The sequence below is a fragment of the Durio zibethinus genome, chromosome 16, assembly GCF_047325235.1.
Source record: "Durio zibethinus cultivar Kanyao isolate XHJ-2024 chromosome 16, ASM4732523v1, whole genome shotgun sequence".
Lineage (NCBI taxonomy): Eukaryota > Viridiplantae > Streptophyta > Magnoliopsida > Malvales > Malvaceae > Durio > Durio zibethinus.
Genome location: NC_143177.1, coordinates 515,176 through 529,990, shown reverse-complemented (window position 1 = coordinate 529,990; position 14,815 = coordinate 515,176). Strand labels below are relative to the sequence as shown.

The window sequence follows — 14,815 nt, the reverse complement described above, 5'->3', positions numbered from 1 at the left end:
TAATAGAAAAAAATTTTGACTTTAAGGGATAAAGAACACTTTTTTAAAAGCAATTATATCTTTAGGATATAACAAAACTGTAAACGCTTTAATCAGAAGTAATAAAAATGATTTTACTGGAAGATTTATTTATAATGAATAAACATATATAAACTTCTATTCAGGTGGTTATGATCTTTTGTATAATCATGACATTTATGAATAATAATTTATTTATATTTAAATAATTATGACCATTTGTCATATGATAATTGTTTTTATTCAAACATAAAATAAACTTAATACAAACATTAATTTTATTTATCAATAAAATTTTCTATTCAATGTACAATGCATTACATTATAAAATACCATCAGAACAAGTATAGAGCCTGTGTTTTCATTCCACTATGTCACAATACTGCAAACTTTCAAACAAAAGCAACAAAGGGAACAAAAAATCACACTCAGCGACCTATAAACTCTATCATCACAAGGGGAAAAACCCGAAAAGTAAGATCTCTTAATCAAGACCAGGAAATAAAACTACCATCATATTCAATGTTGACGATCATCCCATATGGATTTTCACAATTGAACAGTTGCATGGAAGCACCAGGCCTAGAGAGTGGTAATGTTTAGGCATTGAATCCACAGCTTAAAGAAACTTCCAAACAGAAATAGAATGCAACGGTGTTCCTTTCCATCCAATAAGTAGGCATTTACCATCCATACCAAGTGTACAAGAACTCCCACAAGCAAAAGTTTTGAGAATAAGGTTGGCTTGGTATAGGGATGACATGCTTAATTCAGCCTCCTCCATTCCATACCGAGCAAAGAATGCTGTCCAAACATCAAATTTCACATTGCGTAACTTCCATTCCTCACCTTCAGCTGCTACCATGTTCCTAATTACCTCACCAAAGAACATTGATTCTATGATCTCTCTATTCTTACAGTTCTGTTTCATGCAAGTTGCGATGCAATCAAAGTATGCACTGTAGAAGAAAAGAACTTCAATGAAACGGTTCAAAAAGGTTGGTGAATTATGGTTGGCCTCAATTTCAGATACTACCATCAAACAAGGATTGATGACTCTCATCACTCTCATTATATTTTCAATCCGGTTTGGCATTGCAAGCATGCTCCTAAAAGCATACGCAGCAAAGACCTCAACCGTTTCTTTAGCATCAAGTTCAAAGAGATCTTATTTGAGATCTAACATGTCTGAGACCATAACAATCTTAAAAGCTAGGGTTATGCCCAAGCTCTCTGCAAAATTTAACAGCATCTTACCTGTGCCCTCGATTGAATGCTTTGCATCAGTTGCAGCAGCAGTTATTTTCAGGAGCTCAAGAGGGCATTCATATCGAGATGCAAGAGCTTGCATTAAGCTTGTCCATTGCACTCCATTTCTGATTGCAAGATCAATTATGTGAATCCTCTTTGCCTTAGCAACATTTTCCACAATGGCCTGGATACCAGCAAACTGTGTAATCTGGGAAAAAGGCCATTCTCGATAACATGCCAATGTAGTGGGATTCGGCCTCATAATTGCCTCATCAAAATTAAACAGTGATTCCCTCCTTAAACTTTTCAATGAAGGTCTTGTCTCTCTTTCAATCTTCTCTCGAAGAGCTTTAGTGAAACAATAGACCACTCACTGAACTGGATACATGACATGTGATCACATTGTTTCAGCAATCTGGTTGCACTGTCATATTGTTGATAGCCTATTTTCTCTGCAGCAGCTAGAAGGAGCAAAGCAAGTTCCACATCCTGTCTCCTGATCAGAAAGTCCCGAGAAAGAAAGATTAAAAGGATGTTCCAGCGTGGAGATACTAGCAATAGTTTGGCAAGAGGACTGGATAAACATCTCTCCAGCAACCCTCATAACTTCTTCAGTTGACAATTTTCTGTCTGCCTCCTCTGTGAACACGGTTATGTCATTGACTCCCTCACTTGTTTCCCTTCGTAATCGTTTGAATCCACTACCATAGTTGCTTAGCAGCCCAAGCGGGGATAAGGAAAAGGGATACTGCGTTTCCTTCGTCTCAGCAACATCTTGAATTCCATTGGGGATCTGACCAAGCTTTGCAATTTCCTCCAGACATGTTTGAATTGGTGGAGATGCAGCATTGAAACTTACTCCATCAAGAAGACCATAATCTGTAAATGGCTGTTGTGGCCGATATTTGGAGAAACTGAATCCTTCCTCCAATGAATCAAGTTAATAGAATCCATAGTCAGAGGACAAGGAATTAAAGCCTCCAGTCTCTCCCCAGCCCTCTGCTCCATAGAAACTACTTTGCTTCCCTCTACTACCTCCTTGACAACGCTCAAAATCTTTATTAGAAGAACTAAGCTGATCTGGAACTCCACCAATGTTCAGATCATCGAAAGAGAACGCATCATTAGCCATGCTAGACAGCAAGGAAACTAACAGATCAATATATGCATCCTCAAGGAAGCTAATACTAAGTAACCAATTTCAGCAATTTCTATGCTTGGATGAAATAGAAAATATTTTCTTATTTTCTTGGCAACAAGGAATATAGTTATATATTCTATCCTGAAATAGTCTTACATCAAGTATAGCAACCTTAAAATATTGTTATATAGTGATATTTCCAAGGTGGCCTGCACCAGGTCAGGGAATCAACCATGAATTCAAATGCCACAATCCAGTTGATATCAATCAACCAAGCATGGTTACAAAGACTAAAAGAACATAGAATGGTAAGTAAACAAGAAACAAAGATCATACATCTGACAACAAAAAAGTGCATATAATAATCTTAAATTAAACCTTGATTAAGACATGAAAAGGAAGTTTTATAATGCAGCCTGCAACAAAGACTTAGAATCCTAGAGAGTTTTGAGATTGACAGCTTTTGCCCTTGTATGTATTATTTGAGAACAAAATTAATAACTTATCAGCTGAGTCATCAACCTGGGGTTTTTTTCAATGATATTGGGCAGGTCACAATCTGCTTTAAATTCAACAAATTTTACAAGATATAAAAATCTTGCTTGAGGCAGCGTTTGACATTTTAAACGGAATAATTTAAGCCAGATGACGGCTAGAATGTCTAGAATCAAGTTTAATATCCAAATATATCGTCAAAAAATAAAATTAAACCTTGGCTATTTATTATGTGTAAATAAACCATTAATGATAGAAATTAATCTTTTGAGTTAGTTTAGATCAATGATATGGCTATATATATATTTGTGTCATGTAAAATATTAAAATTTATATATTAATATCATATTTTATAAAAAAAATATGTATCATAATTCGTATTAATATTAAAATATAAAATATATATTTTAAATTTTATTAAATTTATATATAATTATTATTAAAATTTTAAATCATGTCACTCTCATATTTTATTTTTATATCATGTTTATATTTATCATATTAGTATATCATATTTTAAATTTATGGATCTAAGCTTTGCTAATGGCAATATTTTCAGTTCCCAATTCGCATGAATCAAAACGAACTTAAAAATAGTAATAATTTTAATTTAATTTTGATTTTGATTTTTGACCCAACCATTCATAAAAAAAAATCCACTACTTAAGCCCAAAAATAATAAGTTATTATTCCAACTCAAGATTTTAATGGGCCCCATCTGTCCCGTTGGCCCAAATTAAATTTTAATTCAGAATATTATCAAATAGTTTTTAAAATAGGGGTCATCGAGCCAACAGGAACGATTGCTATCGCTCTTAGCCAATAAAACATTGCCACGTAGTCAACGTGAATCACATGACGTGTCAAGTCAACAACTCAACTCCGAGCTATTCTTTCTTCTTTCTTTCTCTTGCCATTAAATAAATCAATAAATAATTTTTCTCCCTCGTTAAGTTCCTCTCAAGTTCGTATCATTTTGTTTTAAAACATTCCAAAATTCGTATTTTATATAAAGCGGTTTCAGTCAGCGGTCGGGCGGAGGTAGCTGTGGTGGTGGTGGTTGCGGTTCGATATTCGATCAGATCGTGATCCAATGGCTGAAGACAAGTACAACCTCAAGAATCCGGCGGTGAAGAGGATCTTACAAGAGGTTAAGGAGATGCAATCTAATCCTTCTGATGATTTCATGAGCCTCCCTCTTGAGGTATGTTTTTCCCATATCTAAAAAATTTAAGGCTTTTTTGAGTTCCAATTTGATGATTCAGGTTATGGATGAAACAGGGACTAATTTGAAATTTTTGATAAATGTTTGATTTGTTGTCCAATTAAGAGCTAAATTGTTTGCTGATTTAAGGGATTATTGAGGATTGTCATGATGAAATTGGGTTTTTTTTTTTTTTTTTTTTTACAGGAGAACATATTTGAATGGCAGTTTGCAATTAGGGGTCCCGGGGATTCTGAATTTGAAGGGGGGATTTATCATGGAAGGATCCAATTGCCTGCTGAGTATCCGTTTAAGCCCCCTTCATTTATGTTGCTGACTGTAAGCGCTTGGTTTTTACTTATACATTTTTCTTGTTTTTGGTAATTAAATAATTTGGTGTGCTAACAAGTTTGTTTGTGTGTCCATTTTTCAGCCAAATGGGCGTTTCGAAACCCAGACTAAGATTTGCTTAAGTATATCGAATCACCACCCGGAGCACTGGCAGCCATCTTGGAGTGGTGAGTGTCATTTCTCTTGAAAACGAATGCATTGCGAATTTTGATATAAAATTTAATACCAAGTTAGGATATTGAGTATAATGAATAACTGTTTGTATGTTGTATATGTTGATTCCACTGCCATTTGAGGAAACTCCTCAAAAGCAATCACAAAAATGATTGTAGCTAACATTAGTTTGATTTTATATACGTTCATTCTGACATGTTCTCAATCTGGCCTTTCTTATTTTGTCCACCTGTGTTTTGGATTGAAGCCGAAAAGATTCCTTGTGGTTTTTATTTTAAGATCTGATACTTGGTTGAATTAGAAAGTTTAATTAGTGAAAATTGAAGAAGGAAAAAATCTAGATAAAACCTGACTAATCTGGCTGTTTGTGTTGATAGTGCGGACTGCTCTAGTGGCACTGATTGCTTTCATGCCAACCAGCCCAAATGGTGCCTTAGGTTCTCTAGATTATAAGAAGGAAGAGCGGCGTGCCCTTGCCATCAAATCTCGTGAAGCACCACCTAAATTTGGGAATCTTGATCGCCAAAAACTTATTGATGAGGTATATTTTGCTTAGATTGTATCCTAATAATGTGATTTTGGTCCTCTGTTAATGAAGCTTTCTGTGGCGCAGATACATGAACATATGTTAAGTAAGGCACCTCCTGTTCCTCAACTCAGTGCTTCACAGACGTCAGAAGAACACTCTAGCGATCAGGATGGAGATGCTCAGGCCAATCAGCAAGATTCTGCTGCCGTGGTTGCTGGGAATGGGCTCCCAAATCAGGCCATAGTTGACAGGGTTGTTGAAGAAGAGCCTGTGGCCCCTGCCAATGCTAATCCCCCGCCTGCTGACATTAGGTTTATGAGAGAGATTCCTGCCAGGCCAGAGATGAGGGTTCAAAGATCTGCTGATGACCGCTTGTTTACATGGGCTGCTGTTGGACTTACCATTGCAATTTTGGTTCTTTTGTTCAAGAAGTTTATGAAATCTAGCGGACATGGTGCTGTTTTCATGGATGGTTCATAGTTCCAGCGAGGATCTGAGATTTCCTTTGCTCGCTTTGACGGACTAGTTCTAGAAGGAACAAGAAATCTATCAAGATATTTTATCTACATCTGGAGTGGATCAATTAGTATTTTAGTATGCTTTCTTGATAATATTAAGCTATTGTAATTAATGGTATATGTCTGTAGTTAATTATCACATGTAAGCATGCACTTATAAGTTTGATTATTCTCCTGCTTATTTGGATTAATGAAATACCATTTATCCAAAAGAAAAAAAAAGTTTGATCAATCATCGCCAGGTGAAACACTTTTCGATGTTCTGTTCAAACTATCTAAACACATTGATTTCGGTAGTTTGTGACAACTAGCTTCATTTTAGTTCATAAGTATGAGCTTGAAGCATTGTCCATTTACCAAGCAAAAAAATACCGAATTTCAATTGTCCATGTACAAATAACAAGCCGGAAAAAAGAGTAAAATAGCAAGTGTGAGCTAAGATCACCATATAGAGCTCAAACGTCACAAGTAAAACATCTTAGGTTACCCTCAATTCTCATCTCACAAAAATATGCCAAAATCATTTTTTTTTTTACCTGAAATCAAGGAACGTCATCTCAGCATGCAATCAAAGGTTGAGGCTTCGCATGTATTGCCTTGTAGCAATCAAGACTACACAGGGGAAGCTTTGACTTTGAATCTCGATACTTGTATGTATTTGTACAATTTGGACCTGCGCATTTTTCTCGCGGTGGGGGATAACTAGAAGGAAAAGAAAACCATTAATCCGACCATAAAGGTACCAGAAAAAGCGTATAAGTTGTGAAAGGCACGAGACAGATGGATTTGCAAGAGTACCTGCATGGCACTGAATTGAATAGCTTTGGTAGACCCATATCTTCAGAAAATATAACTGTTGTTCCATCAGGACGTATAACCCATCTCACAGTGTTTGATGCAAGAGATTCAAATTTGGCAGCCTTTCCCTGCATCAATTATAAGATCAAAATGCATGAGAATAGTGCTAGAAAACACACAGAAAATGCATGATTCTAAAAAAGTGTCAAGGACCTGTGCCAATTCATCCCGCTGCTTCTTAATCTTTTCCTCCCTCTTCTTTCTTCCCGAATCTTGACCCAGAATTTTTCGGATTGCCTCAGCCTGAGACAATTCAAAGACCCAACTAAGACTGTTTCTCAAATGATCATGGAACAATAATAAAATTAATCAAAAGCACAAAAGAAAGAAGGGGTAAAACCTCAGCTTCCCTGGCTGCTTTCTCTGATTGCATTCTCCGTCTCTGTGCAGCCTCAGCCTTTTTCAATTGTTGCGCCACTTCAGAAAGTTTCTCTTTTTGTTCTGCCATCACCAACCAATATTAAAACAAAACAATTTTCAACATTTAGCATTGAGAGCTCAACTGTACTTAAAACACATTTGCAGCTGTATCATTATTACCAATCCAAGTTATTCCAAGGGGGAAAGTGATAGGATCACATTAGGGGAAAGCAAAAAGGAAGTAAATTAAGAAGTATGAGGGAATTACTAAATACTAACTTTTAGGTGGGGCAGGAGGTAAACCATCAGGGAACTCAACAAGACTGGCACCAGGACCAGATAAGAGATCTTTCCCAGACTGAAGAGCTCGATTACGTGTAGTGGGAGTTGATTCAGTTCTTCCTTCCACAAACAAATCAATTGATACCCTTCCCAGCTTCTTCCTTTTAAAACCTGGCTCACCATCTGATATAGGTTCGTCCTCTTCCACATAATCTCCATCCTCAAAAATAGCACTATCCCTCTCCTTTCTCTCATCTTCTTCATCTTTATAATTTGAAAGACCATTCAAAGCATTCAGTCTCCCTAGATAACGGATTTCCTTGTCCTCATCATCACTGTTTATACCCACATCCAAGACACGTCGCTTAGGAATCCGCTTGCTCTTACGAGTTGGCTCGTTTCTGTCAGTTTCATTCACAGCTGCAATTACACCAGGTGCCTTTCCCCTCGAAGAATACCCCTTTCCATAATCAGAGCCATGTCTGGAGAAATCCTTCCATTGAACTCCATAGCCTTCTCCCTTATCAGAGAGATAGGAGCCTTTGTTGTCCTGTGGCAATTGTTCATGCAACAAACCATCAACTTGCAAAAAAATTAATTGCATTATAATAGAATACTAAAAGAACAAATGACACATGGTAAAATAAAATAATTTATGACAGAATAATAGTGACAAATGACATTGAGACCAGATCGACACTTGTTTTTCCAAAACCTACTAAAAAAAGTCAGAGGAGAAATCCCTTCTGAAGAATGTTGCAATGAGAAACAGAATACATATATCTCAGAGAAAAGAAAGATCAAATTCAACACCAGATTGTTGGTAACAACAAACAATTCTTTTAAACAGTAAGCTGATAACCATTAGCAATCTAGTGCCTTGTGAGAATTAGATTAAGATACCAGGAAAAAGGACTTCTCTTGGGTTTGAGGGGCATCAGAAAAATAAGAAGACTTAGTTAAGTCAGGCACACCACCAAAGGCAGGATCTGCAGTGGATTGAGTGCGGATCGTATGGGTAACCCCACCAAGCTTGAGCTTAAGTTTCAGCTTATTTTCACTTCCAAATCCATTAGAACCATTCTTAAAATTTTGATCTTCATTGCCACCGCTACCTATGGCTGGTGTTGGTGTTGATATTAAAATGTAATTATGTGTAAATGTCTGTTGAGTAACACGTGGACGGCGTGATATGCTACTCCTCTTCTTCTTTATGGCACATCCAACGGCATCTAACCCTGACCCCCCAGTGCTTTCCATAGTGGCCAGGGAATCCAACTCTTTGACAGCAAATGACAAAAGTAAGCTCCAAATAAACAAGTAAAAAGCAAGAAAGCAAACCAAACCACAGAAGAAATTTAATAATCGTATGTGCAATAATGACGAAGAATGTCCTCTACTTGACTGGAATGAAATCCCATAAAGAAAAAGAACAAAAAATCAGCAGATTTTGAATCTCAAACTTATTTGGTCACAACTTTAGTCCCTCTACAAGTCCAAATTAGTAGTACTAATATGGTGGCAAACTTTTCATTACTACGAAAACCAACTAAACCCAAGTAAATAACTTCCTGGGTGTTTCCATTTCAGGCTTATCTATTATTCTCAATGCTGAGGCAACTCCACAAATTTTCACAAAAAAGGCTGCATTTTTCGCCCTAAAAACTACACCTTGGAGCTTAACAAAACATATCATCCCCCACCAGCTAGCTTCTAAATCTACACATTTCAAAGTTCTAAAAAAAAAAAATCAAAGCCTTACTACAATATTCTCCTTTTAAACAAACAAAGGGTAAAACCCAACAACAAAAATAAGAAAAGAAATCAAGAAAAATGCAAACACTTACCCAAATACAACAACTGAAAAACAAAGCTTGGCCCTTTACTGAGAGAGGGTTTTGTTAAATTTTCTTCTGCTTTGTTTTGAAGAAAATTTTATTTCCAGAAAGACCAGAGGGTTTTGCCCTTCCAGGAATGGCTTTGGTAAACGATACCGTAAGTGGGATTTTTTGGTTTCCAGAAAGACCAGAGGGTTTTGCCTTCCTGGAATGGCTTTGGTAAAGTATACTGTAAGTGGGATTTTTTTTTTTTAATCTGCTCCATTTTTTTCAATTTCTTTTCGCTCCTAAACCAAGCAGTAAGCAACAATTTTTTGGTTTTTTTTTTCCTTTTTTTCCTGACGTCATGTCAATATGAAATTGAGCACGATCTTGAGAAAGAGATAGGTCGAAAGACCAAGCCCGTTGGCAGGACCAATCATATTAAACTAATGGGCCTGGGCTTCTTTTATTATTGACTAATCAAAAAAGTTTTCTTCTATTTTACATGGCCCATACATGGAGTTAGAGCCAATGACAAGTCCAATTAGGCCTTGTTTTAAGTGGTAAAGTTAAAAAAAAACCTTTGTAAAATTGAGTAATCGTAGTCTAGAAAATCTCAAATCAAACCATTTGTTTTAGACTTAAGCTAGATGCATCAAAATAATTTTTTATTTCTCGGTTTAAGTGATAAAGAGAGTATTTTTTTTTTTTTTATTGTCTGGATTTGAATATATTAAAAAACAGTGAAAATATATTTTTTAAAAATTCATTAGATATGACATAAATAAATTTATTTGAATTGATAAAAAAAAATGTATTGGATAAAACCAAATGCCACTTATTGCTAAAAAAAAAAAAAAAAAAACTCCTATCATAAATGTCCGAACTCTTTTATCTAAAATTTGAAGTTTTACTTGTCAAGGTGTACATCCCATAACATATGACACTCTTGTGGTTAGTATAGTATAATAAGCTAGAACTATATATATATATACGATGACTTGGTGAGCTACTTCTTATGGTCATGCTGCAAAAAGTTGCATGTTGGATTCAATGGTAATATGTCATATCCTTAGGTCACTCATTTTCAAGAGAGTTTGGGTTTCAATTTAACATCATGGTACGTAATTAGTGGAAAAAAAAAGTTGTATTTCTACCCAATGAAGTGATTTGTTTTTTGGTAACTAAAGATAAAATAAAAACCTGGGATTAGTCCAAATCCTCCGATCATCCACCACTAAGGGAAGTGGATTTTTAGACCAAGCTCTTGCATTTCTCATTCCTTAATATTGTAATGAAAAAAACAACAATAATAACACAATCTCTAAAATTCTTTGGAGACCTTAAGGGAGTATACAAAGTAGTACAATGGAATTAATGGAGCTAGTGCCTAGTAGCTCTTGTCGAGATAATCCCTTCCCGAGAGCCAACACATTAAAATTGGAAAACAAGAATCAGGGAATCATGTTAGCAACAGCAAGGATAATGCCAGCGATATTAATAAGATTCTTATTAATTTTAGTCATTGGAGAAACTCCCTCAGGAATCGGATTAGGCTGCCCTGTAAAACCATCATCACATGTTCCATAATCTGAAATGGCGGCGCTAACCATGGTAGAAATGGTACCAACATCTTTAACTGGAATTGCATCGATGGCTTCTTGCATATTGCCCAAGGCATCATCATAACTTTCCATGCAGTCGTTAAGTCTCGACACTGTCTTCGGATTGGATTTGGGGTATTTAGCCATTTTTGCAGCAGTGGCAATAGCCCTTTTTGTTTGCTTGGTGCCAGCCTTAATCAACATTTCAATTACGGATAGGAGGTCTGATTTGCCATTGAAGAAAGGTGCAATGCAGGCTAAGCAAAGAGCAGGCTGATCAGTTTTGTCACATACGCTTTTGATCCGAGGGTCAGATACTGTTTGTACGCCCTTCCCAACATTCAAGGAAACTGTTGGTAGCGAAATTTTAATTGTTGGAAGTTTTGACTTTAGAGACAAAGACTCTGGAGATGAATCAGGTGTTTCCTGTGGCGGATGAGAGGGTGGTGGCTGTAATTTAGGGGGGAAGGAATGAGATGAAGGCAGTTTTGGGTGACTTTGATTGCACGGCACACAAAAGGCTCGTGCATAGTTGAAGAGAGTGATGCACCAGAGTAGGAATACAAGCAGTGTTTTATTGTTTCTAGGTTCCATGTTTTCTTGGTTCTTTTTCTTTTTTTGCAGAGATTGAAGGTAAAAAGAACAGAAGAAAAATGGTCGATTGGAAGATGAAGGAACATATAAATTGTGAGGATTTGGATTTTGGGTGGTTATAATATTCATGGCAAGAGGTAGTTATCCAGGAAAATAGGGTGACCATTAGAAAAAGTGGTTAACATGAATATTTTGCTGTTTTTGGCATTGTTTTCCGGAGTAGGGTAAGGTCTTTATTTCTTCGTCAAGCAACCCTTTCCATGCTCTTCCTATCCTACAAATTTTAACAGTGCATCAGGTCTGCTTAAAAAGGAAGAATTTCCCTGCTCAGGAAATTCTTGCCAACCATGACTACAACACAGCAAGTCACAGATGTTCTAATCGGAGCAATTTAAGTCTAAGACTCTATTTAGATGGATGGTAAAATTGGTTATAATGAAATTGAAAACAATAATAAAAATTATTTTAATTGCGATTAAAAAAAAATTTTAATAAAAAATTTAAGTTAACTTGATTTCACTAGAGTTGACATTTAAATTCAACCGAAATTGAGGTAAAATCCAAATGGAAACTTCATACCAAGCGCCCTAGTGGAGGTAAGTAGGACGAGTCTATCTGACCATTTAACAAGATACAGAGATAAGGCATGGTGGCAAAATTTGATCACGTCAAGCACTTCAAAAGGAGCAGCTAGGTTGGTAGTTATGACTGGTGAACCAGTCTAGCTACTTAACAAGATGTCGAGTTAAGATATGATGACAAAATCTAATCATGTCAAGCACTTTAAAGGAGAGCAGGCAAGTTGATAGCCGTGATGAGAGTGTCATGAGACTAAGTGAAGAAGAATATCACGACAATCACTCAAAGAGAGTAAGTAAAATGCATTAATCTTACACCGGATAAGAAATAAAATGTCACTGCACACCCCAATAAATCGATTTTGCAGGAAGAGAACAATGAGCACGCGACAAGAGCATGAATAAGTAAAGAAATAACATTTATTTGTTTCGGAAACGGTTTATTGACCCTTCAAATTCAACAACCAAAGTATTTGGTATTGACCAATAGCTCTGGTGATGCAATAAATTGATTGCATAATAATTTACTGGTCCAATTCTAAATCCATTTTAGAAGGCTATTTCACACATCAGTTAACATCACTATCTCGATTTTTTTTATGTAAAATTTATTGCTAATGAAAAGTTTTATATTCAAATCCTCTCATATTGGAGACAGCAATGCTACAAAATCCAATAGTAAATCAGAGATTGGGACTGATCAAAATGCTGTGACTTTTCACAAACATAACATCTCAACCCCCATAACCATTTCAATACTCCCATCTCAACCTAAGTTGCATGATTAAGGCAGTAAGGGAAACACCAACTTCAGCCGAGAATGCAGTACTAAGCATAAAGTCAGTAAAAAAAATCCACCATTGACATGGTGGCATGTCGAGGATGGTGAGACTGTAACTATCTTTGCATTTCAGATAGTCAGCTACAAGTTTACCAATAAGTTATACTTTTAATTTCAAAGCAGGTCTGCTTAAATTGCTGCATCCAAAATCTTTAAACCAGTAAGAAAATTAGTTCAAATATGCTAAACAAACACCATCCAGCAGTTCCTACAACTGCAGGCAGAATTTATTCTCACATTACCCCTTAATCGGCAATTGTAGTTTGTACAAAGCCCCATCTTAAACAACAACATAAAGCTTGTTTGACTTAAAGAAAAGGTTTAAATCTAGAGTTTTATTTCATACACCTTGATTCCACGTCCGATGCATAACATAAACCAGGCCAGATGCCAGCGAAATAAGTCATCAGAACATGCGTAGCACTTAGTCATGGTGCTTCACCACAGTAACAGGGCAGGAACCATTATTCACCACATAGTTGCTTACACTGCCCATTATAGCCCTGAAAAAAAGAAACAGAAAAAGAAAATTAAAGAACATTGAACACGAATTAAATCCTGAAACATGATAATGATCAACTTTGTAGGGGACTCAATCATTAATCTATTTTGGGCTTTCATTCATAATGCAGCACTGGTACTGCATTTGTAGTTCATCCTTGAATGTAACGTTGAAGACAACTTTGATCCAATTTTCTTAAGCAATGTTTAGAACTAGCAATATGAAATTTATAATTAGTAAGAAAAAAAAAAAAAAAAACAGTTTAATCTGGTGATAACTATAGGACTAAAAAGGTGGATTTACTTTAACCCAATTGAAAGCACTAGACATCCCATTACATAATTCCCATGTGAGAATATCCCCAAATAATTAAAGCCATTAGGAATGATTCAACACTTTGAAACAAGAAATTCATTGATGAAATTTCACCTCTTAAGCTTGCCAAGCCCTCTATTTCCTACAAAAAGCACTAGACATCCCAATAAATGATTCCCATGTGAGAATATCCCCAAATAATCAAAGCCACTACAAATGATTCAACACTTCGAAACAAGAAATTCATTGATGAAATTTCACCTCTTAAGCTTGCCAAGCCCTCTGTTTCCTACAATTATGCAGCTCAGAGGGATACTATCAATGGCCTCACATAACTTTTCACGTGGATCACCCCAGAAAATTTTCATGAGCACCTCAACCTGAGAAGATACATAATATCAATTATTAAGAATTACAATAACTGAAATTAAATTAAGTTCAATTTCATGGATTTGGAGAAGAAATTACTTCTTTTTGCCTAGCAGCAGTGCTGACAATGTCCAAAGTTTCGGGGTCAGGCTTTACCCCATACTTCTTCATGACAACAGGATCAGAGAACTCGCTTAAAGGGATAAAAGCTAGAAACAGTAAATCAACAAAAACACATTTAAGGCAAAAAAATTTTCAAGGCAAAAATAATCCAATCTGATTTTTCTCAAGAAACAAACAGAAAGCAAACTTAATAAAAAGGAGAAATAAAGAAGAGCATACGTGAACCAGTGACTTCCCAAAGCTGCATCTCGCCCTCCTCATAATGTCCTTCAGGTTTTATGGTAATAAGGATAAGATGATCCCCTTTCCGGATAACGTTATCCACAGCCCATTTCAACGCATTCTTGCTGCTTGCAGAGAAATCCACAGCCACCCCCATTCTCCTATCAGCCTCCATCTCTCTCTCTCTCTCTCTCTCTCTCTCTCTCTCACCGTAGATATACGTATGCTTATACGTAATATGTTACGCTTGTTAAACCCCTTTTTTTTTTTTTAGTTTCTGATTGATCTGTGTTTCTCTTCTGTGGAAATCTGGTTTGTGTTTATGAGAAAGTGTCGGCCGTGAAAAAAGACCGCAACTTTAGAGAGAGTGAAAGACCAGAAAAGTTGCAAGTGGGATCTTATTGTTTGTGGTCAGGTGTAAGATTTTGACCTTTTTGGGCAGACAGTAAACGATTTTGATGAAGATCAAGCGGTGACTGTGGAGGTTAGCGTTGGTTCAGATGCGTTGGATTGTTTCTGTTGTCAGGCCGTGGCCCCACGTGGACATTTTATGTTTGATGAATCTTTGTCAACGGCAAAGTGGGGTGAAATGATTGTATGGTGTGTTTATATTACTATTATATGTATTAACTATAACAAAATGGCACAGTATCTTATCGCTTCTCC

At 36.2% G+C, this 14,815-nt stretch overlaps 3 protein-coding genes and 1 pseudogene across 4 annotated transcripts; 1 reads left to right on the top strand and 3 right to left on the bottom strand.

Annotated features, from left to right (window-relative positions):
* Nucleotides 1–637: 637 nt before the first annotated feature.
* Nucleotides 638–2,401, bottom strand: LOC111298591 (DELLA protein RGL2-like; annotated as a pseudogene).
* Nucleotides 2,402–3,808: 1,407 nt separating this feature from the next.
* LOC111293341 (ubiquitin-conjugating enzyme E2 32-like) lies at nucleotides 3,809–5,913 on the top strand. The gene is made up of 5 exons (XM_022886111.2): nucleotides 3,809–4,109; nucleotides 4,317–4,448; nucleotides 4,543–4,627; nucleotides 5,012–5,175; nucleotides 5,248–5,913. The coding sequence occupies exons 1-5, from the start codon at nucleotides 3,999–4,001 to the stop codon at nucleotides 5,641–5,643; spliced, it is 888 nt and encodes a 295-aa protein (XP_022741846.2). The 5' UTR covers nucleotides 3,809–3,998; the 3' UTR covers nucleotides 5,644–5,913.
* Nucleotides 5,863–9,365, bottom strand: LOC111293324 (uncharacterized). The gene is made up of 7 exons (XM_089745072.1): nucleotides 9,029–9,365; nucleotides 8,085–8,461; nucleotides 7,179–7,731; nucleotides 6,880–6,980; nucleotides 6,693–6,782; nucleotides 6,480–6,607; nucleotides 5,863–6,383 (listed from the first exon to the last, which is right to left on the bottom strand). Exons 2-7 carry the CDS (start codon nucleotides 8,439–8,441, stop codon nucleotides 6,239–6,241), a joined length of 1,374 nt encoding a protein of 457 aa, XP_089601198.1. The 5' UTR covers nucleotides 8,442–8,461; nucleotides 9,029–9,365; the 3' UTR covers nucleotides 5,863–6,238.
* A 618-nt stretch (nucleotides 9,366–9,983) lies between these two features.
* Nucleotides 9,984–14,556, bottom strand: LOC111293353 (universal stress protein PHOS34-like). Of its 2 annotated transcripts, XM_022886113.2 has the most exons (4): nucleotides 14,147–14,556; nucleotides 13,904–14,013; nucleotides 13,697–13,815; nucleotides 12,800–13,121 (listed from the first exon to the last, which is right to left on the bottom strand). In XM_022886113.2, exons 1-4 carry the CDS (start codon nucleotides 14,322–14,324, stop codon nucleotides 13,043–13,045), a joined length of 486 nt encoding a protein of 161 aa, XP_022741848.1. In that variant the 5' UTR covers nucleotides 14,325–14,556; the 3' UTR covers nucleotides 12,800–13,042. The 2 variants fall into 2 exon arrangements, with proteins under 2 accessions (XP_089601197.1, XP_022741848.1); XM_089745071.1 differs by lacking the exons at nucleotides 13,697–13,815; nucleotides 13,904–14,013; nucleotides 14,147–14,556 and adding an exon at nucleotides 13,550–13,671 and having other exon boundaries at nucleotides 9,984–13,121.
* Nucleotides 14,557–14,815: the final 259 nt, after the last annotated feature.